Here is a 26,048-nt window from a genome sequence, read left to right as displayed (position 1 = left end):
ATAAAATCAATCCGATGCCTGATGGAACGGAAACAATGAATCAGGTTAACAACCATCAAATGTATTTAATTTAATGACTCTTTAAACTTTGAGCAACTTCCTTTGCAGCGACATAAAATCTACATTTATTAAGTTGATTCTTAACGAAATTTATTTCATTTACACGAACTTCGAATGCAGCAACGTCTTAATAATGAATTAAAATGTTTTTCATCAGCTACTTAACATGAACGATAAATTATTTGAAATGCACATCTAATTTTCATAACATGAATATTGATATCGGTTTTGATCCATATTATATATCCAATATTTACATACGTAGGACGTCTATTAACAAACTGGACCAAAACAGAGATGACATAAATTATATCTCGGCGATACACTATCTCTTCGTCGAGCTTTCGTTAGATATGTATCTTTATTATGCAGTAACAGTTTAATTTTATCAATAAAATTTGTATGCCTAAAGACTGCTTTTGATTTATTACGCTTGTCAAACTAATGTAAATTTGTAAAATGTTTTCTAGACTCGACACTCGACCATTCTATTTAAAGCCTTTGATATTAAGATAGCTTTTTAACTTACCGTTGACATAAAATGTCAATCTAATGATTAACATATCAATTTTTTTATTCTATTGATTAAATCTATCTTAAATGCTTTTTTTCTGGTGCAGTTAGCAAATGTCAATGTTTTGTCGGTCTGTTTTTGATGCAAAAACTGGTTTATTTTCGTTAATTATCCTAAATTGTGACGTTGTTTCAATAGATAAGATATTTTAAATCGATTTGATAAATCCTTAAGATATTTTTCGTAATACAATTAAAAAAAATGCATTGCGAAAATGTTTATATTCTATCGGAACTTTTTATGATTATATCGATTCAAATTATCTTAAATGGTTTTTTTCTGGCGCACTTAACAAAGGCCAACTTTTTACCTGTTTATTTTAACGGCATTACACCACAAGTATATTGTTCAATAGTACCCCAATTTAAAAAACAAAAAAAACATATTGATTTACGTGGATCTACAACGATTAATTCAAATATTATCTAACGTCCGGCATTTGTGCAACAGAAACTCATAATTAAGAAAGGCGAAGTGTAAAATATTTCAGTTAATTATTAGAAATTACCAGTAGAATTTTAATTCAATTAAACCAACTAACAAATGGCAGAACAGCCTACGGATTACATGCATGCTTCCTAGTTTGTTTTATTCGAATTGATTGCATATTAAGAAACGTTCCCCATCAGAAATAAATCACCGTAAAAGTTGTGAGAAATTCAAGTTGCTCGGGATCTCGAGATGAATTACTTAGATAAGGCTTCAACGTTTGCATCTTTGCCGCGTTGCGCCATCTCACGGCCTCGGCGATGCTCTCGACACATCAACTGCAACGAAATTGTGCAATACCATTTTTATGCACCTAGGCTTTATTTTTTCTATTTTATAATAGGCTAGCCTATGAATTGTTGGTGGGTTTTAATAATTAAGGTAATAAGCGGTAACTGAAGTGTAACTGCCTCCGATCAACAGTTAATAAGACAGTTAATAAAAGGAAATATGCCATAAAAACTAAATGAACAAACTTAAAAAAAACATATTTTTATTGTTGTGAGCCTTAAAATTTGTACCATTTCCCATTTAGGTTAAAATTTTAACGAAACTCAATACTTGAACGTCGATAAATTACAATTTAACTGTAAATGCGTGTTGTGAAATTATGTACCAATAACCACTAAAAAAAACCAGATCAATTAACAATAATATAAATCATGTCCGTTTTTCTAGTAATTATAAAATCATTATAAACATATTGGTTGTCCATGTGTAGAATTTACATACACAGTAATTGTTGATATTATCAAGGAACAACATTTATTGTGATATCGAATTTATAATTAATTGTGTTGATAAAATAAGTGTACGTATCTGTGTAATTGTTGAAAGCACGATTACTGCGGGTACTTACTTTTTCTACAAGTGGGCTTCAAGTTGTATGTGTAGTATTTCCTTATCAATATATATCTCAATGAGAATTTAATTCTATAGAATCTGAAATATTTAACTGTATTTAATTTTTATTATAAACCCAATTAATATTGATTATAATTAATATTAACTGTGTATCAATTAAATAGAATTTACATAGGTACGCACTTAAAAATTTAACAAAGTTTACAATAAAATAACTTTAGTTTTTATTTAAATAAAATAGCATTTACCAAAAAATAGATACTAAATTAAAAATAAATTAAATTATTTTGTCCCTGTTTATCAACTCAGTTAATTTAAGAATATTTTGTCTACAATTACATAAAATGACTTTTACTTTATTTATACATTTTTGTATATTATCATACCAATTAATGTTTGAACAGGTTTATATAATAAAATAAATTTATTATGATGTGTGGCTATTAACTCTAAGAAGTGTGAGAAAAATTATCATTGTCTTTAATTCTTTGTGTTTATACCGCTTAAAAATATTATGAGGTTATCTTTAATACAAATTTAATTGGGAAATAAAGAAAATTAAGTACTATGCAATACAATTTAATTAATGGATAATAAAATTGCACACGTATGAAATCAATTTAATTGTATATATTTATACGTAACTTTTAAGTTTTCTTTTTATTAGTTTTTAGTATTTTTAAACATGACGTTCATTTCTATTTTGACATTTTGTATGTTTTTGTAAACATTGTAATTAGATAATAATATTTAGTTTGGTTAATGTAAACGTAGAAAAGTTGTATAAAAATGAGAAAAATAAGGGAACATATAAATAGAAATATAAGTTTATGTTTTTTGGATTTTAATACCCAAAAAATAGTAAATTTTTATTATTATTATTATTTTTATTATTATGATGAGAAGGCCACAATATTTTTCAATCTTAATGTGAACAAAATATATTCTTTGATATATATATATATATATATATATATCAAGAAGAAAAATTCTGAAAGCTCTGGATGTCACATTTTTTTGTGAAATTACTTATTCAAAAGTGACAGAAACACTTTTAAAAATAGTAAAAGTGAAAAATTATGAAAACACTGGATGTCACATTTTTTTGTGAAATTACTTATTCAAAAGTGACAGAAACACTTTTAAAAATAGTAAAAATATCTTACTTTTGCAATTACAAGTTTCTCATATATACCTAAATGTTAACAATTAAAGAATACATTCATTTTTCAAATTTATAATTATAAGTGTAAATCACGATCAACTGCCATTTATAATTTTTTATAAGAATGAAAATGTCAGGATATTTTTCAACCTTGACAAATAAATAAATCAATATATTCTATATATACCAATATTTTATTTAAGTTTGTACTTTTTAATACTTTTTAATAAATTGAAGTGTATTGTAGTTGAAAGGAATAAAATCTTCAATAATTCGAACTATGATTTGCCAGAAAAAAAATCGAGTTATCAAAAATAAATTACACATAATTTTCAACCTTAATTTTCCTTCAAGTTATCAAAAATTCGAGAAAAAATAAATAAATAAATAAATATTTTTTAAACAATCTCTGAAGGTCTTTGAAAGAACATAAAATTTCAACCATTTTTTTTTGTGGCCGACGATCTCAAATTTTTGGCCAATTGGTTTGTTTATAATTATTTTATAGTTTATTTGATAAGTCAAACTTTTTTCTGGCAAGTTAAAGTTCTTTATTTGGTAAAACCAAAATAAAAATCTAATTGGAAAAATTGTGATGTCGACATTTGTAGATGAATATATAAAAAACTAGCACCACAAAATTTGTCAATTTTATAGTAGTCAGGTAATCTCTCCTAAAAAGGGACAGAATATAGAAAATAGGTAAAACACTCTTGTTTTGGCACCAAGTTATCGATTTCTCTTAATCCAAGCGGAAATTAAACATTTTTATATTCTTCAATAATTCAAAAAATAAAAAATTGTTTTTAAGATAAACATCAAATATTTTAAAAGCATTTTCAAATAGTCAATTAGAAATAAAAACTATTTTTCTTAGAAGTCAGTAGTGTTAGGCCCTCTACCGGCCCTTATAAAAATTTAAAAATATGTATATAATATATAATATATATTTCTCTCAATCATTTTTATTGATAACATTTATTGCGTTTTATGTGAAGAGTTTTGAGATGTAACCGAAAACATCTTACTTACATAACTTAAATATTTGCCCACTCGGTATATAAAAATTATGTAGTTTATTTGATAAATCTAGTTAAATCAAACTTTTTTCTGGCAAGTCATTGACGGGTTTATCAAAGTTCAACTCTATCTGTTATAATTAAAAAAAAATTTAATTGGAAAGAATATGATATCAACAGACGAAACTACAATTTACAGTTTACGGTTATGCGAAACTGATTGGCAGAAAGATGTTTGTGCAGAACAAATAGAATTTCCCCAGCATCGCAAGCAACCCGATCGTGACTTACACCTGAGCGACCGGTAATCGACGAATTCCGTCGAAAAAAAGACGCACTCTCGCTTTTTACCATTTTACAATTCACCATCGTGTACAACACCCCTCGCCGTCAGACAATTTCCCCACAATTGATATCAAACTATAACAATATAACCTGCTGGAGGGGTAAAATAATATCCCCACCATCGCAACAGGTGTACGCGTTTCTTGAAGCATAACAGTGTAGCGGGCAGTCACTCGTCCGGCAAAGTCGGCACCGACAAGTCAGTGGAACGCATCTTTTTCGAAAGGATAAACCGCGTGCCGTTCCGTAGGATAAACCGTCATCCGTCGCAGGACCGAAACAAAAATCACCGCGGGTTCCCCGTCCGATCCGACGTTGATGTCGCCCCGAGGGTTCGTCTTCTGGCTTTACGTGCGAATCGCCGCCGCTCTCATCCCGTGACGCACGCAGGGAACGACGAAACCGACTCTCAGTGACGTTATTGATTGTTGTTTATATTTTTATTTGGTTTTTTTTTTGTTGTGCGGCGATCGATGCCTTTAATCACGGAGGCCGATCGAACAAATTGAAAACGGATTGTGATAAATGGCAGGCCTATGATACACAACCGGAGACTGTTATGATACTAATGACTCTGAAGGACTAGAATAACAAACTTGGTTTTGTGTGCGACTTTGGTTTGGTTTTTGTATACAGTGAAAAGTGCATTTAGTTTTTATTATTACTAACATTTAAGTGGATTTTTTCGGTAAGTTGCCAAAATAATTTATAAACTCGATCAAATAATTTAAAGCATGGTTAGAGTCAGTCAAAATAAAGTATAAAAGCTTCAACAAGTCAATAAATTTTGTGGAATTGTAAAATTTAAATAAAATAGAAAGATGTAAACATTTTAATAAATTACAAAACTTTTTAGAAATTTAATAATATAATGAGGAAAAAATTGTACAAATATTTTTAAAAATGTCACTAAATCTTTTTTTTAATTAATAAAAAGTACACACTTAATCTTTTAAACAGAATAAATAATTCAAAAATACAAAATATTTATATTTAAATTAATTAATGAAAAAAAAAACCATTTTATATTATAAATTATTTTTGTTTAGAATTTTTTTCTAACATAAAATTAATTTAAATTATATATTTATGACCACAAATCAATTTTTAAAAAATTTTACATTTTTACAGTAATTTTTTATCAATTAAATTAACATAAATTAATATTAGAGTTAAATATTTTCAAAATTTTCAAAAATTGTGACGAATGTTAGATATCCCAATTATTTTTGTTATTTACTTTTTTGATATATAAAAAATAACTATAATAATAATATTAAACCAAATTGGATTTTCTTCACGATAAAGAAATGTTGATAATCTGGTAAGTTTTGAAACTGGTCAAAAACAAACAAAAATTGTATATGTAAAAGTAATCGACATAAATTGAAGCCAAAGTTAAGAAATTATAAAATTTTCAAAAATGGTGATTTTTTGTCGAGTAATACATTTTTTATATACAAAAATGATTATAATAATACTGAACAAAATTTAATCTCATTCCCAGTAAAGAAATTAATAATGTTTGATGTTTTGAAAATGTTAATATTCATCATAAACTATTATTTTTTTAATTATTAAAATATGGCTTATATATATATGACAAAAACTAATGAGTTCAGAAATTTCAAAATCTAAAAAAAAATTGATTTTTTTAGTCGATTTTAATAAATATTATCAATTGTTTTTAATATTCATTTTAATTATCCTTTTTTAAAATATTAGATAATAGATATAAAATATTAACAGGATTATATATAAAATTATAAAATTATTTACTCGAAATATATTTGAATAATATAAATAAATATAGCCACATTAGTCTTAATATTTGAATTTAATACACAATAAAGTCTAATGTATTCCATATGCTATTCCAATTTTAAATGACTTGAAAATCCAACCTATTTTCTTCGACAATAAAACAAAGAATTTATTACATTTTAATTACAAATAAAAGATTATGCATTTTAAGCAATGCAACAAATTAATTTCACGGCGGTCTAAAAACATACAAAACATTTATTAGTAAAAAACATAACGAACAATAAACCCAGTTAGTTGCCGTAAAACGATTAATGGGACTTTCATCATTCCGTAAATTTAATTTACCAAATGCCCGAACCAAAAACAAATAAACGAAACGTTTCAATCTCGCCAATATGTTCGTTCCATTTTAATAATTTGCTCTAGAAACGGACGAAACGAAACGCATAAACTATTCCATTGTATGAAATTTGTTATTCATACGTGTATTGTTAAACAATACGGTGGAGCAAAGTGTATCTTCATCTGAAATTCTTGAAAGTCCGACACAGAAAAAATATTCCGTGCTCGACATTGCTAAAATCGCTTGCCTCTCTGTATTGTTATGTGTTGTTTATGGGAGTTTTATTGCGATCTAACAAGTTTATCATCCACACGCAGAAAACGTTTTCGTTTTTCCCCGTTTCAAGCTCTTATTCTGTTCGCAAAGAGTCGGTCGTACGAGTGTTAAGGAACGGAAACGGAAAACTGCGAACGGAATAAGTCGTACAAAAAGCGAGTCTTAGATAAAATAAATAATTTGTACTTTGTTTATGGTTAAGTCTTTGTGTTGTTATGTTTTGTTAAGGTTTTAAATATTGCAGACCAAGAATTTTGTCATTATACACGTGGAAACAGGAAACAATTACATAAATGGTTAATTTGTTTACTTCTATTGGATTATTTGGTTTTATTGTTGCTGTTTACTTCAACAATTATCGTACTGGGAAAATAAATTTAACAGTACATTTTATAGTGCAGTGTTTTATTGAGATGATACAAGTTAATTAACAACTGAAAACGTCCTTTTGTACAGCTTTTATTCCAGCCACGAAATTAGTAATACAAGTGTTAAAAACGATCGTCGAAGAGGAATGAATAAATAACATATAATGTAAAAACTGGATATATACCTAAGTGATACTAATGGGCATTAATAAGTGGTTTTTGAATTGTAATTCAAGTCATATGTGATAAAAATAAAATCACAGCCACGTAGAACGTATCCTATGGCATTCGAAATGCGTTCCTAGTTAGAATAACAGAAATACGAGAAATTCCAATAAATCTCGCTGGAATAATTATCGTAGATGTCTAGATAATTATTGGACAGTACTTAATATAATAATATTAACAACGCTGACGCACAGGTGTGTGGTTATATGTGGGAAATACTGTTCGAAGATATGATTTAATCGCGACTTTAATAAGGGTAAAACAACCTTTCGATATACCTAGGCTTGCATACCAGAAAATTATGGCCGCGGTCTTCGTTAACTTTTTGCGATTGCATCTATAAATATCAACCGTCCATCCGACATGAATTAAAACGCCGCGGCACCAATCGTGAATTAAAAACATACACAACTTGGCCCGCACTGTTTTCTCATCCTAAAAAAATACATCCTTGATCTTTATGATCTTATCCTTGCACAACGTTAAGAATATATTTTTTTAGTTGCTTATTTATTTATTTTAATAGCACAAAATTACATCGGCAATTATTCACATAATTATATCTGTTTCTGATTCCTTAAATGACACAAATAACATCTTTTTTATTATATTAAAATGATTTTATAACTATTTTTATACGTTTTATTTTAAATATTTATATTCCTTCATGCTGAGATTAATTATCTGCTATTTTTTTACTGATATAAATCTTAAAATTAAACGTCCAAGTACGTTATATTTATCATTAATGTATTTTATAGTAAAGTTACCACAGTTTTTCTTCCACACAAAAATACTCATTTATTTTATGTCGTTTAAAGTGCTTTTATTTCCATCAAGTTTCATTACAAGCCTGGAGCTCCAAAATTAATGTGTCCATAAACTTAATACTAGCAAAAAACCACTTCCTAACTTGAAATCTTTAATACCTGAAAAATGTGTTTTAATTACAAACAAAAAACTTTTACAATTTTTGTGTTTTTGTTTAAATAATATTGAGAACTAACTTTTTAAAATTACTTTATTAATTTTTCAGTTTTAATAGTACTTTTATTACATTTTATTTTATTTATATTTAAGTATATTTTTGGTGAAGTCAGTTACAGTTGATAATTTGTTAAAGTTTTTCTTGCTCACAAAAATTATTCATTTAATTTAATGTTGAATAAAGTATTTTTCAACAACAAAAAAATTAAAAAATGAAATCCTAATTTAAAATATTTAATTACTGAAAATAATATTATTTAAATAATACTAGAATTAACTTTAAAAAAAAAAACTTTTTAAAACAAAAATTTAAAATTTAAAGCAATTAATAAAAATGTAATATTTTTATTTTATTTTTCATTTTTAAAGTATTTTATAATATAAATTCAGTTATAGTTGACGACTTGTTAGTTTTTCTCCCACATAAAAATTATTCATTTAATGTTGTTTAAAGTAATTTTAATTGTATCAAATTTCAATTACAAGTCTGAAAACTTTTACATTAGTTAATAGTTTAATACTTTTAATATATTTTTTATTTTTTATATTAATGTCAACTTGTCAAAGATTTTCTCCCACACAAAAATTACTCAACACAATTCGATATTCTGCAAATAATATCGTGAATATTTAACAAAATAGTGAAGAAAAAATTGTACAAATATTTTTAAAAAAGTTACTAACTCTTTTTTTTATTAATAAAAATTACATATTTAATCTTTTAAATGGAATAAATAATTCAAAAATACAAAATATTTATATTTAAATTAATTAATGAAAAAAAAAAATCATTTTATATTATAAATAATATTTTTTTAGAATTTTTTTCTAACATAAAATTAATTTAAATTATATATTTGTGACTACAAATCAATTTTTAAAAAATTTTACATTTTACTGTAATTTTTTATCAATTAAATTAACATAAATTAATATTAGAGTTAAAAATTTTCAAAATTTTCAAAAATTTTATCCCAATTATTTTTGTTATTTACTTTTTTTGATACATAAAAAATAACTATAATAACAAACAGAAATTGTATATGTAAAAGTATTAAAATCGACATAAATTAAAGCCAAAGTTAAGAAATTATAAAATTTTTAAAAATAGTGATTTTTTGTCGAGTAATACATTTTTTTATAATCAAAATTAATTATAATAATACTGAACAAAATTTAATCTCATTCCCAGTAAACAAATAAAAAATGGAATCCTAATTTGATTTTATTAATAATTGAAAAATGTGTTTAAATTACATAAAAATAAACTTTTATATTAGTTAATAGTTTAACACTTAATATATTTTTTATTTTTTATATTAATGTATTTTATAGTAATATAATTTATAGTTACAGTTGACGACTTGTCAAAGATTTTCTCCCACACAAAAATTACTCAACACAATTCAATGTTCTGCAAATAATATCGTGAAAAGGTACTTTGCATTCCATCAAGTTCCAATTACAAGCCTGAAACACCGAAAAAAGTGTAACAATGAGCCGCGCAGCAATAGCAAAACAAATCGAATCCGGTAAAACTAATGCCTATTAAAGAAAACCAATTTATAAAGAAAGTGTGAAACTCGGCTTTTAAACCTAAACGAAATCTCGAACTGTGCCACCGTTTTTGTCTTAATTGTCGCGTTAATTCGTTTTTTAAATTGAACACTTCCTCGTCCAGTCCGGTCATTTTGATACGGCAGTTTCGAGATTCTCGGGCGCCTAAGAGTCTTTAAACAGCGGATATCCAGAAGTAATAAACACCAATTAGTGAAAATGGTGCATGCATTGTTACCGAGAACAGACCCATGTTCCACCGTTCAGGAGCTGTTTTAATTATCGGAGCGCACTGTACGAAATGTTAAATTAATTTATCTCTAAGGCTATTCAATTAAATTGCGTATGTTATTAAATGAATAATGTATAATTTGTAATTAAAGTGGACGCAACAATTGGAGATGCGACGTTATAAATGTGTTTCAAGCACGAATTTTTCAGGAAGTTCTGAAGCGAATGAACGAACGCAACACGCATGATACGTTTTAAATGAATTTCGTCTGGTTGATAGTGTTCATTATCGACGGGTTTAAGTTAATGTAATTTACATTAATTATTCTGACTTATGGTTATTGGTGGCAGAAGTGATTCCCAATTGAGTTGTGTCTTTAGCCGAATTCTGTGCAGGTAATAAAAATGCCCGGTGTTGTTACGATAATATTCAAATTCTGATAATTTAGCGAGGCTTTATTCAATATTCTGCGGATATTCCACATTTGTTGAAGGTCAGTTCGATAACCTTCGCTGTACTATATCAGTATGAAACATCCATTTTCGTTAATATTTTAGCTGTTGTAGTTCCAACTTCCTGTTGTGACTTAAATTATCGAATCGCAACGTTTTTCGTTCTACATGCGCATATTTTGCGGCTTTCTCGCAGTCTCTCTCTAAGAGAAACTGGATCATTTTCTCACATGTACGTTCCGGGCATTTTTAACAGGGATAATTTAATTTTCGTGTAGATTATGTTGGTATGCGGCTTGATGTACAATCAATCAAGTCCGTGTGTCTATTAAACTGCAGTGCCATCTTGGAAGTCGTGACCACTTTCGTATAACTGGCACGTTCAAACGCCACTAGTTATGATGTGTTAAGCTACATCACATCGAAATGACGTACGTTAATTAATTATGTGCGCGAGGTGAATTCGAAAATTCGAAAAAAAAAAAAGAATGGATTTGTGCACTAATTTGAAATTAAATAGGCGACTATATCGTCCGTTAAAATACGTGGAATAATAAATTTATATATTTTCCCAAGCATATAAGACGAAGCTTTTTTATCCGTACGTCTAATGTGAGCTTTAACAAGTTTTTTACGGTGATACAAACCGTCAAAATTACAGTGTTTAACACCGATCCATAGATTTAAACTAGCATTAAATAAATTAAGTTGTTTTGAAATTAAAACACGTAACATGTATAACTTTGAAATGGGAATGAGATTAAAGTATCATTACAGCAACAACAGATCTGTGTAAGATGTTATTAACACTGTAAAAAAACCATGTGTTGTGTTTTATTGAATCATAATAACATTTCGACTACTTTATCAGATCTTAAATAACGTCTTTATTATTGGAGAACCGTACAGAAACAATTGAATTTAATATAATAAATAATTATTAGAGAAATTCTATTTATTATTTAAGTTTGTATTTTTATAATATCTATCTATTTCAAATGTTAATTTTTTTTATACTATTAAAATTTATAAATATTTAATTTATGTTTTAAATTATTTCAATAATGGATATAATATTTCATTTCAATAAGAATCTAAATCAATATTTGTATCTTATATTTCATCTTAATAATATTTTAGTAGATATTTAAATATAAAATTATATTCTTTATATTTGTAATTCGTAAGATTTCAAATATTAATTTATTAATTTTGGAGAATACTTCATATTTCCAAATATCAAAACACAATTATAATTATTTTATAAGCAAAACTTATTATAAATTTGGACATTCTAAATTTTAATTTTAATCTATAGTTACTATAAATTACTGAATTTGGCAATTTTTTATAGAAAACAATAAAAGTTTGGTAATTTTAGAATCAACAATATTAATGAATAAACAATATTATTGAAAAAAAAATGATAATTTCAGAAATTCAACAATTTTAAGAGAGATTAACAATTTTATTGAAAAAAATTAACAAAAATTCTTCTGAATTTCACAAATTTTATAAAAAATTCAACAAAGATTTCTAAGTTTTTGATCAAAGCAATAAAAATGTAATGATTTTAGAAATTGGATTAGTTTAAGCAATATCAAATAAAATTAACAATTTTATTAAAAAAAAATGGGCTCAATTTTTTTCTGAATTTAATTTATATTTACTATAATTAATAATCTGAAGTTTTTAGACTATTTTTTTTTTTGTTTTGATATAGTTTTAGTTTATTAATTGTAATTTTATTTCCATTTATTTGTTAACCTGATATAATATTTGATACTTAAACACAATTTATAAAATTATTGATATTTCTTAATAAAAAATAAAAATGATTATTGATTTTCTAAAATATAATTTCATTATATCGATAATTTTAATTTTCAATGACATTAAAATTATTTTTTAGAACCTATTATATTTTCATAATATTGTGAAATATACTGACGTCATTCCTTTTGTTGTTTGTTGAAATATTTTACTAACAGTTATTAGTAAGAAATATGAACGTATTTCTAGTTAAACAAATTATTATTATTAAATATTCTTTTGACAAATTTAAACTTATTTTCACATATTTATTCTCTCAAATTAAATTTTTAACATTTATTGAGATGTTAATTTACAAAAATATATACTCCCCAAATATTCCCCAAAATTGGTTACCACGGTGACAGAGTTCTGCCATAAACATGTAAATACCCATAATTATTTCTTATTTAAATCCGTTTGACACGAATAAATTTCAACACATTTCGACTTTCCAAAATCCTCATTAACCCCCGCAAAATCGTTCAATTAAAAGCCCATCATAACATGTCTAGAATCAACCGACAATTATTTCGCCTCGGTCTAGATATTCCTGCAAAACGGCAGCCCGAATCGCGTTCCTGCGTCGCTCGTACGGTTCCGTACTCCCCCGCCGGAGGGCGTACTCGTTCGACGGAAGTGAACAAGGCTTTTTATCGCGACTACAAGTTTCCATGAGCACGACCGAATACATCGTCAACGTTACAAGCAGGATTGGGCATCCGCAGGAATCCGCTGGACGGTTGCGACGTTATTTTGTCCATGTCGGTACCGTCCGGTGTTGTTGTTTTGTTCTCACACAAAAATAGACAATCGACCATTATAATTTGATTTTATAGATTGTAATGTGGCGGCGGACGATACGCAGTTTAACAAGTTTAGACGTTTTTGTTGTTGTAATTTAAATTTACCGGGCGGGGTTCTACGTATCACTTGGTCGTCCTCAAATGTACGTAATTATGTGAAATTGAACTGCCGGAATACATTACAGATTATTCGACGTTAACACAATAAAGCTATCTTAATATTATTCATGTGGTTCGTATTAACAAAGAAATCGAAAATATTAATGAAGAGGCGACTTATCATGTCTTCGCAATTAATAAACCATTTGTCGCCTAATGATGTTCACGTATTAGCGCATTCATATTACCATTATTTATATGTTGAGTCCCGATAAATCAAACGGTATTTATTGATTCTATTAGCCAGATTTATTGACAGTTTCTAAATGAATTGACTTGGATATTAATAATGGAGATTGTTTGCAAATTCTTCAAATGAGAGAAATAAATCACCACGGTTATCGTACGTGTTTACATTCTTTAATGAAAACGCGAGAATGCTTTTCACTTAATCGGCAATTCTATAAACTCGATTATTTTTTAATCTTGTCTAATAGAAATAATCCTTTATGACTCATATTAATTATACGTATAATGGACTTAATTTCTTGTTGTCGGTGTTAATTTTGTAACGTGTTTGTATGAGCACTCACAAACAGGGGACAATCCATACAAAAGTTGGCTAATAAGTTTTTAATTTTTAATGTTGTAATTTATTATCAAAAAATAATTAGCCAACAAAATCCTGGAGTGATTGCGTAATAATTTAGTTTCATTAGATTGTTATGTAAAAATGTTGGTTTCTAGAAAGCATAAAATTTTTGTTTGGAAAATATGTATAATTATTTTTGCTTAATGAAGCAACAGTTAAAAGCAGTTTCCGTAATAATACAGCAAGATATAAATAAGTAGAAAATTTTATTTAATTTGCAAAAAAAAACCGTAATTAGAAAACAGTGACTTTGCGATATAGTGAATCATGCGCAAAAATTTTAATTACATAATTCGCATAAGTTAAATTAATGCAACATATTTTTCCAGCGCACTGTTCTAATTTATCAATTATTGACATTTAACGGCTCTTTGAGTATTATTGTTATTATTGACAGTGATAAATTATTGCCAAGGATTTTACACGCATATAACAGAGTGTTCTTTGAACCCGCAATCTGCAGAAAAAAAAGTACTCAATGCTTTTATCTGGCATGCGTCCCACTTGCAAATATCTTAAATCAATATCTAATTACTTCCATTTTATAATTTCATTCATTTTCTAGCAGTATCCGCAATGAACCATTGCCAGTCGGAAAATACTATATTTAAGCACTCAGTTCATTTATTAACAAGCACTTAGAATCCCCACGGCTTATTATTACGAATTTTAATAACTGAAGAGGTTCAATTTATAGTTTTACTGCCTGATTCGCGCATTCTTTTTACTTATGCCCTTATGCCATTAAATGCTTTTAAAATTTCTCAATTAAATCCAATAAAACGGAGATGTCTGTATTGATTTTAATCTGTGGTGGAAGCAAATTCCCTTATTTGTGTCTAATTATACAAATAAAATAATAATTATTAACAAGTTTTGTTTTGTATTATTTCTAGTTAATTTCTTAATGTACTATTTGCATCCACATAAGAAATTGACAGTTTTATATTCATTTATTTTAAAACTCTCTGAGGACGATTTAAGAATTTTATAAATTATCAATTTTTATATTATTATTGACATTTTCATTAATAACTGGTCTAAATCAATAATTTATCAGTTTTAACTAATATATCATAAATATTTGAAATTTTAAAAAGTTTGATGAGTTCAGAAATTTCACAATTTTTGAGCAAATTTCAATTAAAATAACGATTTTAATGAAACATTTTTATTTAAATCAATGAAATGTTGATAACTTCGATAAATTAAGTAATTTTAGGACAAATTTCCAGTTGAAAAAAATTTGGAATAAATTTATTCTCAAGTTGGCAAATTTTATAAAAAACAACTATGACTTCTAAATTTTTACTGAAAACAATAAAAATTTAATGATTTCAGAAATTTGCCAATTTTTTGATAAATCTCAACTAAAATTAACAAAACAATATAAAATACATTTACAATTTTTCTAAAAATATCTGACATTTAAAAATTTTAACAATTTTTAGACAAAATTCATCAAAGATTTTCAAATTTTTACTAAAAACAATAAAAAGTCGATGATTTCAAAAAATAAACTATTTTTAAACAAATTTGCAAAATTAACAGTTTTAATAAAAATTTTATAATATCAAAATTTTAACAATTTTAAGACAAATTTTCAATAAAATTGACAATTTAATTGAAACAATTTTTGATAACTTTCCGAAATTGATAAATTTTTAAAGATTTCTAATTGTTTATTGAAATTATTAAAAATTTGATGATTTCAGAAATTGGACAATGTTTCGATACATTTCAGCCACAACTAACAATTTTAATGAAAAATTCAGCTTTTTATTGAAATTTCAGAAATAAAACAATTTTAGAACAAAATTCTAATAAAATTGAGAATTAATTAAAAAAATAATAAAAAAATATTGTCAAATTTTACAAAAAAATCGACTAAAATTTTTACTGAAAATAATAAAAGATTGATGACTGAAATTGGAATATTCGTATGAAATTCAAAAAAAAAAATTAAACATTTTATTGAATGTTTTAACAATTTTAAAATTTCAAAATTGAACAATTTAACAACAACAACAACAACAACAAGAAAATTGAATATTTAAATGAAAAATTCAGGTAATCGTTGAAATTTTGAATAATTTTAGAATATATTTTCAGTTAAATTGACAAATTAAATGAAAAAATTTATTCATTAGTGCGATTTAATATATAGTTATAAGACATCTATAAATTACTGTTTTTATTAATATTTGTCTTTGAATAAGTAAAAAAAAAATTTTAAAGAAAATGTTTCCATTAATATTCTAATAAATTTTTATAATTCTAATAAATAAGATAATAATTTTTTATGTAAAAATGTAATTTCAAAATGGTTTGTTGTCATGTTTCTATTTCAATGTTTGACTATGACAAAATACATTGGTATTGTCTGTGTGTGACCGCATTCTGTGTGTATTTATTCGCGTACTTCCAGTGTAGGAGAACTCTGACATAATTTATTACACGCCACAGCTTCTCAGCGTACATGCATATATCTAGTCAATCTCTTTATTTATTTACTCGAAACATTTAAATTGTCTCGACTTTTTTAGAAGTGGTTCACTTTCTAGATGTTAATTTCCCGAAGAGAACGGCTCCGGATAATTACAATAATTCTCGTTCAGATACATATTGTTTTTGTTATGCATTTGCATGCGTACTTTTACATTTCCTTTGATCGGACTTATACGGCTCAAAAAATGCGTGTAACGTTTCGAATTTGGACTGTCTCTAAATTCAATCGTCGGCACAACTAACAGAAGTAAAACGGGCCTCGCTCTTTAAAGACAATTTGCGTCAATCGGGCAGATTCCTTCGTTGACTTTATGCATCTAAAACAGAATGAAACAACTATGCGCCAAGAGAATCAAGTAATCACTTGCAATAAACGTCCAATTTGCGGTAGCATCAGCCATGTAAAAAGCATTGGACTTAATTGAAATCTGACAAAATGTTGGATGTTGCCTATTTTAATGCGATATTAATTACTGCATCCCATTATGCAATTATCGACCGATGTAATGATACTGCTTAACCTTCTGTGCTCGCTTACGACTTCATACCAGTTGCCGCAGAAAATGGAATGCCTAGATGCAAATCTTTATGTTACTTGTCAATCTAGAATGCCGCTTTTTAAAGACATTTCTTAAGGCATTTTCTCTAATATTACGAATAGTAAAGTGACCTTGATGATTTTTAGTTTCTCTCGTTAAATTTATGGAAATGCCACAACCGGACATGATAAAAACATCACTGGATAGTTACAATGTGATTCCGTCCCGCAACAGTTTTATTTTGTTAACGTGTACCCAACGCTCGCAGTGGTAGAAACAAAACCAAAACCGTTGAACGGTTTTTGTCTTACTACAATCCGAACAGATCCCATGAATGAAGTTCGCGGTCCAATACTCGTGGGCTCGTGAAAAAGCGAATTGCGGTGGATGAATCGAAGACACGGTTTGATTAGACATCGGATCTGGAAGGTGTGAGAATGCAATAAAACAGTGTAATCATGCATACCGACAGACACTAACGGGAAACACTTTTGATTCACCGACGACGACGGCACCATTCCATTCGACGTTCTGGGAAAATTACTCAAAACTCGTGCACACTTACCAGAACATCATTGTGCATAAAAAATGGTAGTAATTTCGGCACAATTAAAGACGAAAATGATTGAAAGCTCCTCGTTTCCTTCGACCTGGTGCGATCGATTATTAAGATTTCAATGTGGCGGAGCACCTGTCCGTCATCCAAATTGTAATGTATTAATATTAAGATTGATATCGAGTTCCAATGGTTGAAAAACTGGTCCATCAATAAATTTAGTCATGTAAAAGTGTGTGTATATTTTTAACTCGGCTCATTATGCCTACGTAGAGCACGCGATCCTTGTCAAACAGTGAATTATTGTTGGAGATAATTAATATAGTCGAAACCTGTTTTTATGAAACACATACGCATACTGTTTTATGAAAAAAATCTTCGATTAACGTTTCGCATGTTAGAATGTTCGAGTCAAATGAATCAATCACGACTGTTAGGAAATGATAAAAATGGAGCCAACAAAAACAACTAACTATTTACGTTTTGTTTACATTTCAATCATGACGGAGTCCTAATTGAATTATATGTATATAGGAGTCTAGTTGCGTGGGAGTGGAATGCTTTTCTAATATATCTGGACAATCTGTCTTGTTTATCAGTGTACCAGCTACACAGATACTACAGCCGCGATTGGCATTTTTAATCTGAATCGCAGCGAAACAAGATAGGGAAATTTATTAATTGCTTATAATTATCTACGGACAGTTAGGATACAACTAATGTCTGTCTCCCACTCGTTTTAAAAAATAAAAGGCACACTTTCATCAGCATTAATGCCATTAATATTCATAGAGTCAAAAAAGAGAGGCTTAACAGTAAAACTGTGATCGGGTGGAAATTTGAATAAAATTTAGGCATTAAGGAATCAGCTACCGAAATGTTTGATACGGGCACGTATTTGTCAATAAGACGTGGTACCTTCTCTTAATCTGTATTTCATTATAATAAATTAATGGTCCAACATAAACAAGAAAATAGTTGTTGATATTTTTTGATACTTATTATTAATTATTGGAGTAATGTGAAAAAATTGAAATATACACTGTGTAATAATATCAATAATTTAAAGATTTTTTGAAAATAAAATAAAGTAAATGAGTAAAAAAATGAAAACATATAATAAACAAGAAGTTATTAAATAACTTAAAAGTGTCACAATTTTTATTATTATTAGAAATTAATTCTTGATAATCAAGTTTTGTTCTGTATTTTTCCTGGATAATTTCAAAATATCCTATTTACATCTACATAAGAAATTTACAGTTTTATGCTGTAAATTATAAATATAGTTATAATACTCTGTGAGGACGGTTTAAATATGTTATTTATTTAATTTTTTTTTAATATTATTGACATATAAAACTAATAATTTGTGCTTTTAACTAAAAAATCATCTTCAGAAATTGAAAAAATTTTATCATATCATAAATTAAACATTTTTAATGTTTTAACATTCTGTTAAAATTTTTATTTAAATCAATGAAATTTTGATAGGTAATTTTAATTTAGTTTTCATTAAAAATGAATTCAGTTGAAATAAAATTGGGACAAATTTAATCTCAAGTTGAAAATTACACTATAATTTATAAATTTTTACTTAAAGCAATATAAATATGGATAAATTTCAACTAAAACTAACTAAAATTAACAATAATAAATAGATTTTTTTGAAAATAACTAAAATTTTTCAGAAATTGAAGAATTTTCACACAAATTTACAATAAAATTAACAAATTAATTAAAAAAGAGACAAATTTCTTCTAACTTTGGCAAATTGTATGAAAAATTCATCTAAAATCGTCGTTTTCTTTATACTTACGATAATTACTGAATTACTAGAATAAACTATAATTTAAGGATTTTTTGAAGAAAAAAAAAACAAATGAATAAGAAAAATGTAAACAAAATAATAACTAATAAATTATTAAATAAATTAAAAGAGCCATAATTTTTATTATTGTTTGAGATTATTTCTTGATAACACAGTTAGGAGCTAGCAACTTTCAGCCGATGTGTTATGCAGTTTTTATGAGCAGGAATTCCTATTCCGCAGAACATTTTTCCGTTTATTTAGAATCAATAAATCGATATCGCATAACTGTATCGAGAAACCGCATCTGTTCCCGCGTCTTCCGTTAACGCCTTTTTGCAACCAATTTTCGGACATCACGTGGATGTCGTACGAAGTTGGCGCGTCACGAAGACGCATTACGGCCTGAAACTGTCACCAAAGGAATATAAGTGCGACCGACTACAACCTGGAAAAGTGAGAATGTGCCACCAGTAAATCATGGTAAGGATCCGCGCTTACCATATGGCCTTATTTATGGTGAACCAATACGTCTTTCAATTAGATGTACAAGACGACCGGACACTTCGGCCGATCGTAATGAGCATTTATGGCGCGATTTTAATGTTGAGGATTTATGGAGGACAATGCAAAGGTTTATCATATTTTTATGGTGAATAGCGGGACTTTAACGTCCGATAAAATCTGGTGAAGATCGTTACCATAACATCCTGGAAGTTACTGATACCAAACAATTCAATCGAGACAAGAATGTTTTTAGTACAAGCCGACTTTTGGGCGGTAATTACCCGTTATCCATCTTAATAACACACCCACCAACTTCCTCTCAAGCGGTGACTATGCAAAAAAATAAATTTGGCAGTTTCCCATAGGTAACAAAAATTGAAAAACCGCAAAAACCATTAAACAAATACGGATGTAATAGTCTCGGCAGCATCCCTTAATTACTCTACCTACAGCTAAGATTGTAGTGGGGTGGTGGCAGTGACGACATGTGGCGTTGTCGTTGGGCGTCCCGCGTCAAGACGCCTGGTGTTCGGGAAAAGGGCTGAAACGATTAAAAACCGAAACCTTCTGCCGTCTTCTTATCTGATGTTGACGCGTGTCGGTAACAGCTGAGAAAGGGCTAATCGTTAGATATTGCTTTTTTACTACCGCACTAAATTATACTTTCACTACCTGTACGACCCTTCAGGCCCTTGTCTAATTACACTCCTGACTTATACAACATACTTTGCTGTAAAAGTTCATAAATTTCTTTTATTAACGGTGATTTTTGTTTCAGTGCGATTCCATCATTGATAGTAATATGATAAAAATGGAGTGTCAGCCGGGTGGCCATGTAGGTCACTTGGGACACTCCATGATGTTAGACCCTAACGACGGGTCGATGCATCAACAGGACCAGGACCACAGGAAGAAACGTAAGTACAAACATTTTATATACGTTATTCATTCTTTTAACCAAAATGATATGACACCATCCACATTAGTACATCAAACGTTGACATTGAAATGTCTTCATCCAATTTAATAATAACAAATTGAGGCAACCAAAAAGCCGGTCGGAGTTCATTTACCCAATCTTAACAAACGGCAATCTGGAAAATAATGATTAACTCGATTAACCATCAATTTATTAACAGAGTATCCGTTACATTAAAGAGATCACGTTGTTGTGTCCTCATGTACGGTAATAACTTTAAAAAATTCAATTTTACAATATGCCATTAACCACTGTGGCTCATGTATCATTAAATCCACCCACAACAACAGGACCCGAATTATTTTTGGTCATACAATTTTAAAATCTATTACCTAATTCAGGGTGTTATATTTCACGGTGAACATGATCCGAAAAACGTCGGCCCAATCGTCCGGATGATTTTTCAGTGAATTTCAGTGAGCAAACATGCCCCGAGCGTCTGGTCGACAGTGCATATGTTTGTGGTCGTCTCGGATATAATATACCGACCGGATCGGCAACGTAATCGCTTGTAAATCGGTGCCAATATGATCTTTAGCGAAAAGACCGACCATTTCTTAAATTGCCGGCAATGGATTACAATTTCAAGCAGGTTTAAAATGACACTTCGCGTCACCACAGCAATAACAAAACGACAATGGTCATACGAAGATTTATTCCTGATTAAATTGTTTCGGTAACCGGTTTCTTTTTTATTTTTTATTGTCTATTAAATTTTGCTAGTTGTTAGGAGTAGATTTAGTTTTGGCTTGTGGATGTGAGACGTTTATTTGAGGGCTTGATGTATGTTAGCGACTTCTTGGCAACCAACATTGAACCATAAATAATATATCATACGATGCATGTTGTCGAAAAAATAACTCAAAGATGCGGTCATGTCCAATGGGCGAAAGACAAGACCAGGGGGCATTCCACACTGAATATTCAAACATCGTTAACCAGGAAGCTGTCTCTATCTTTTAAATATTATTATGTTGAGTCTTCTTCATTAAAGAACGATCTTATTTAATACTAATTAATAAATCAATTTTGGACCAGTTTATATTTTTACTTAATCAGTAAAAACACGAACAAAATTGATTGTATTACCCAGAAGATAATTTATTAGAAAACCAGACTAATGTCCACCAATTTTAAAAACTTTTACTTCAATACATTCGGAATTTGAAGTGCTGGCATGGAAAGACTTTGAGATGTGTATGGCTAGTTGTTGTAAAACTCAAGCTCGTGCTCTTCGTTTATCTGATGCACAGTTCTCTTCAAATTAAGGATGAAAATTCTAGTTGAGGTGTTTACGGACATGCTACCATATAAAGTGTTGCATAACATGCACCACACAAAAATCCAGATTTCTAATCTAAGAATTTGTTTCATTTTCATGTCGGAATGATGTAATGCCTTGAAATTCCTCGTAAATCTTTGTAGGTGTAATGGCTCATTTTGTGGACGATTAAAATGAATTTCGATTTCAAATGATCGCAATTTTGTAACTTTTAATTTTTTGTATAATCTTATCAGAGATGGAGATGAATGATTGAAAGGTCAAACAATTAATGGCGAAGTCTGATACGTTTATTGAGAAAATTAATGGGTACAAAGAACGTTTGTTTTATGATTACATAACTGAGAATATTTTCAGGAGATGGAGGATCTCACGGATCATCTTCTAGTGACGGTGAGTTAAATACAAATTAATTGGTGGTAATACGAAATCAACCTTTAATAGATAATGTGTAATTTATAATGATTGAGGTACCGTAGGCATTGAAATGTTTATTCAGAAGAATAGAATCATAATTTGAAATATTTTACAAAATTGCAGAGTCCTTGAAAGGAATTGTGTGTTTGCTTTCAATACAAAGTAGCTTTTACTTAGTTTAAAATGGCTCACTTAAAAGTAAGACGGAGTATGAGTCAGACATTATAATTTTGAGTTACGAACGTAATTCTACAATGAGAAACAATGCCGTTTCATAATAGCCCGCGTGCCGTTCATTGGAAAGTATGAAATGTTTGTAAACTTTAAACAATGAGATAAATTAAACCAATATTGTTAGTGAAGCCAAACGATCGCGATAACTATACAGTTTGTGTGATATGTATTTCAAATTTGACATAACGCCATGAGTTTAAATAATTATAATCAATAAATTTAATTACAGATGAACAGATTAGAATGAGCGTGGAATCAAAATGATCCGTACAATGACTCCAGTTTAAATTATTGTTGTATTACTGGCTTTGTGTTTAGATAGTCCAATTAAATATATATCGGTTGAAGCCAATCAATATTGAATATCAGAACGGCTAGTATTGTAAATTAAGATCTTATAATTGTACATGCCATCAATTGATTATTTGATTGTTTCGTGACATAGGCATTAGAGCTCGCATTGAGTAATTGCATCGAGGATTTTTCCGCAGCATTTGCAAAATTAGTGGTACACAGAAAATCGCAAATAACCTGGTACGAGATATTGCACCATGCATAAGTAGCCAGCAATGAAAATGAGTATGTAGTTAGCATAAATTGATATTTCTTTGATAGTCAGTTGGTCTGGTTGCGAAACTCTGGAACACTGAAGTGCCTTGCATGAGATCCGAACCGCGTTTTAATGACCGCACCATTATCTTTACAATTCGAATTAAAATTATTAATACGATTGCACGCCACGCAATTATCGATAATCGGAGAACACTCTATTGGAAAACGCGTTTTTAAATCGGTGCCAGAATGTCATTCGGTTTTGTACGGCTGAATGTGCTACCGGTTCATTAACTGTGATCAATGCACGTGGAACTATTCGCTTTAATTTTAATAATCATATATTTTCGATCAATAATTGCCCTGTTTTCACACAAACAACGATTTGGTATTAACCTATCGGATTTAATCAAAATAATTAACATATAATTTTTAAGTTGAGTTTAAAGAAATTATAATTTAAAAATTAATAAAAAAACCTTCTAATTATAATAATTAATTAAATGATGAAAAATATAAATTTGGACAATTTGTTAAAATGCTAAAAATCATAATAAAATATAAATAAAATTGGCCTTTTTTAAAAATTTAGAAAAATAATTTTATCTGTTAAATATTTATACACAATAATAACTGAAATCAATAGTTTCTAGAAAAACGCAAAAATTAAAATATTAATTATAAACATAATTTTAGATATTTTATAAAATCGTAATAAATTTTAGCAAAATACATTTTCTTGGTATCTTAAAATTTTAGAAAAATGATTTTATCAGTGAAATATTTAGAAATGTGTTAAATTAGATCTTAAAAAACATTTTGATGATAATGATAACTGAAATCAATAGTTTGTAAATAAATTCTAAAATTAAATTTATAGTAATAAACATAATTTTAGATACTTTGAATAAAATATTAAAATTATGAATTAAGATAAATTTAGTACATGAAATTTTACAAAATTAAAAAATCTATAAAAATTGATAAAAAATTTAGAAAAATTTAAAATTTCCTTGTAAAATTTTAGTCAAAAGTTGTTGTGTTTCATTTTTTATAAAATAAAATTGAATTAATTTTTAATGTTATATAGCTGTCAAAAAAAATGTTTAAATTTAAAATAAAAATATACTTAAAAAAAAATAAATACCAATATTAACTAATTTTGAAAAAAAAAATGAAAATAAATTAATATATTAATATTGGAAAAATTATGCAAAGCAATTTGCTTCTTAGAATTCGAATCAATTTTGAAATCAGCCTTTTCCAATATTGTGAAAATAAACAATACGATCTTCAGGAAACCGACGTTTATTATAAAGATTATCCTCCAGAAAGACGTTGATTATTTGATTTATCAGACCTTGTCATAATGTCACTAAATTGTCGGTCTAATGGCACAAAAAGTGGAGCGTCGTGGAACTGTGCATTATCAAAATAACAGGCGACCGATTTTTTTAGGTGTGTCAAACTAATGCCACCCGATTAAAAATTATTGACATGTTTCTACTTCATTTAAATTATCAGGATTATAATTAATTAGGCCATAATCGAAAATTAATCTTCCACTTCATTGATTAAAAGCTTAACGTTAGATCTGATATGATTCAAAATGTTTTATTGCATTTTAAACGATTATTATATGTTGTGAAATCCGCCGTTTTAAGTTTATTTAGGGGCGTTCCTAAAAATATATATCAAAATTTGTTAATTGCTGGTCCAAGATTTCTTTGAGATAACATTAATAAATGCGTTCCACTAACAATTTGTTAAGTTTAAGACACGCATTTTAAAAATACCACACACACACGCGTTTTTATAACTTATTGTGGGATTATTAATATTTTCCCAACAACTATTTGAAATAATTGATCTTTAACGGGACCTAAATTCAATCACTATAATGCTTGAACCAATTTTTGATCTCGTAAGATTAATTGTGCTGTTATTTTAGTTAGAATTTAAAGCTTATTTCAAATTCAAACCGTACGGCTTAACTTAATTTGTATGTATCTCTAAATTATTATGCATTGTCCACGAGCAGATAAATATCGAGTCTATGTCTGTCTAGTCTGTCACCGTGGCCAGGCATGTACAAATGCCTGTATGTGAAGTAATTGTCGTTATGTCGTACGTAATAGATTCGCATTTTAAACAACGGAGTTAATTAGTGTAAAAACACATACTATTTTTAGGAAATTTGTTTATTGTTGACACCTGTCCCTATCGCTTACGGAATGCCGAATTCCGATTCGATTTTCCCGCAACGAAAACAAACAATTAATCAAAACTAGTTCGACATACACCTGTTTTTCGTACCGAAATCACCACGTGGTAGACCAAATATGATTTGTCGATGTGAAATGGAGTATGAACGGACACGAAACGGCGCCACACTTATTAGATTAAAAATCACCGTGCCATTTACATACCTGCGCCCGTTCTCCATTTTTTCGAGAGCTGAAAACGAAAACGAAAAAATCACCACTTTCTCGTTATGCATTCCTTTAATTAGCACCGACGCCCACACACGGCAAACGCCTTTTCTCCGTTTGCTTCCGGAAATTAGAAC

General features: G+C 28.4%; 1 protein-coding gene across 2 annotated transcripts in view; it reads left to right on the top strand.

Annotated features, from left to right (window-relative positions):
* Nucleotides 1-4,721: 4,721 nt before the first annotated feature.
* Nucleotides 4,722-26,048, top strand: part of LOC109600805 (paired box protein Pax-5) — a 94,993-nt gene continuing 73,666 nt past the window's right edge. The window contains exons 1-3 of one of the 2 annotated variants that reach the window (XM_049963151.1): nucleotides 4,722-5,204; nucleotides 20,794-20,932; nucleotides 22,634-22,669. In XM_049963151.1, coding sequence (XP_049819108.1) covers nucleotides 20,818-20,932; nucleotides 22,634-22,669 — 151 coding nt within the window. In that variant the 5' untranslated portion in view covers nucleotides 4,722-5,204; nucleotides 20,794-20,817. The remainder of the gene's footprint in view (nucleotides 5,205-20,793; nucleotides 20,933-22,633; nucleotides 22,670-26,048) is intronic. The other variant, XM_049963150.1, reaches the window with a different exon arrangement.

The sequence above is a fragment of the Aethina tumida genome, chromosome 2, assembly GCF_024364675.1.
Source record: "Aethina tumida isolate Nest 87 chromosome 2, icAetTumi1.1, whole genome shotgun sequence".
In the NCBI taxonomy this organism is placed as follows: Eukaryota; Metazoa; Arthropoda; class Insecta; order Coleoptera; family Nitidulidae; genus Aethina; species Aethina tumida.
The sequence above is the reverse complement of the archived record's forward strand: the minus strand, read 5'-3'. Positions and strand labels throughout refer to the sequence as shown.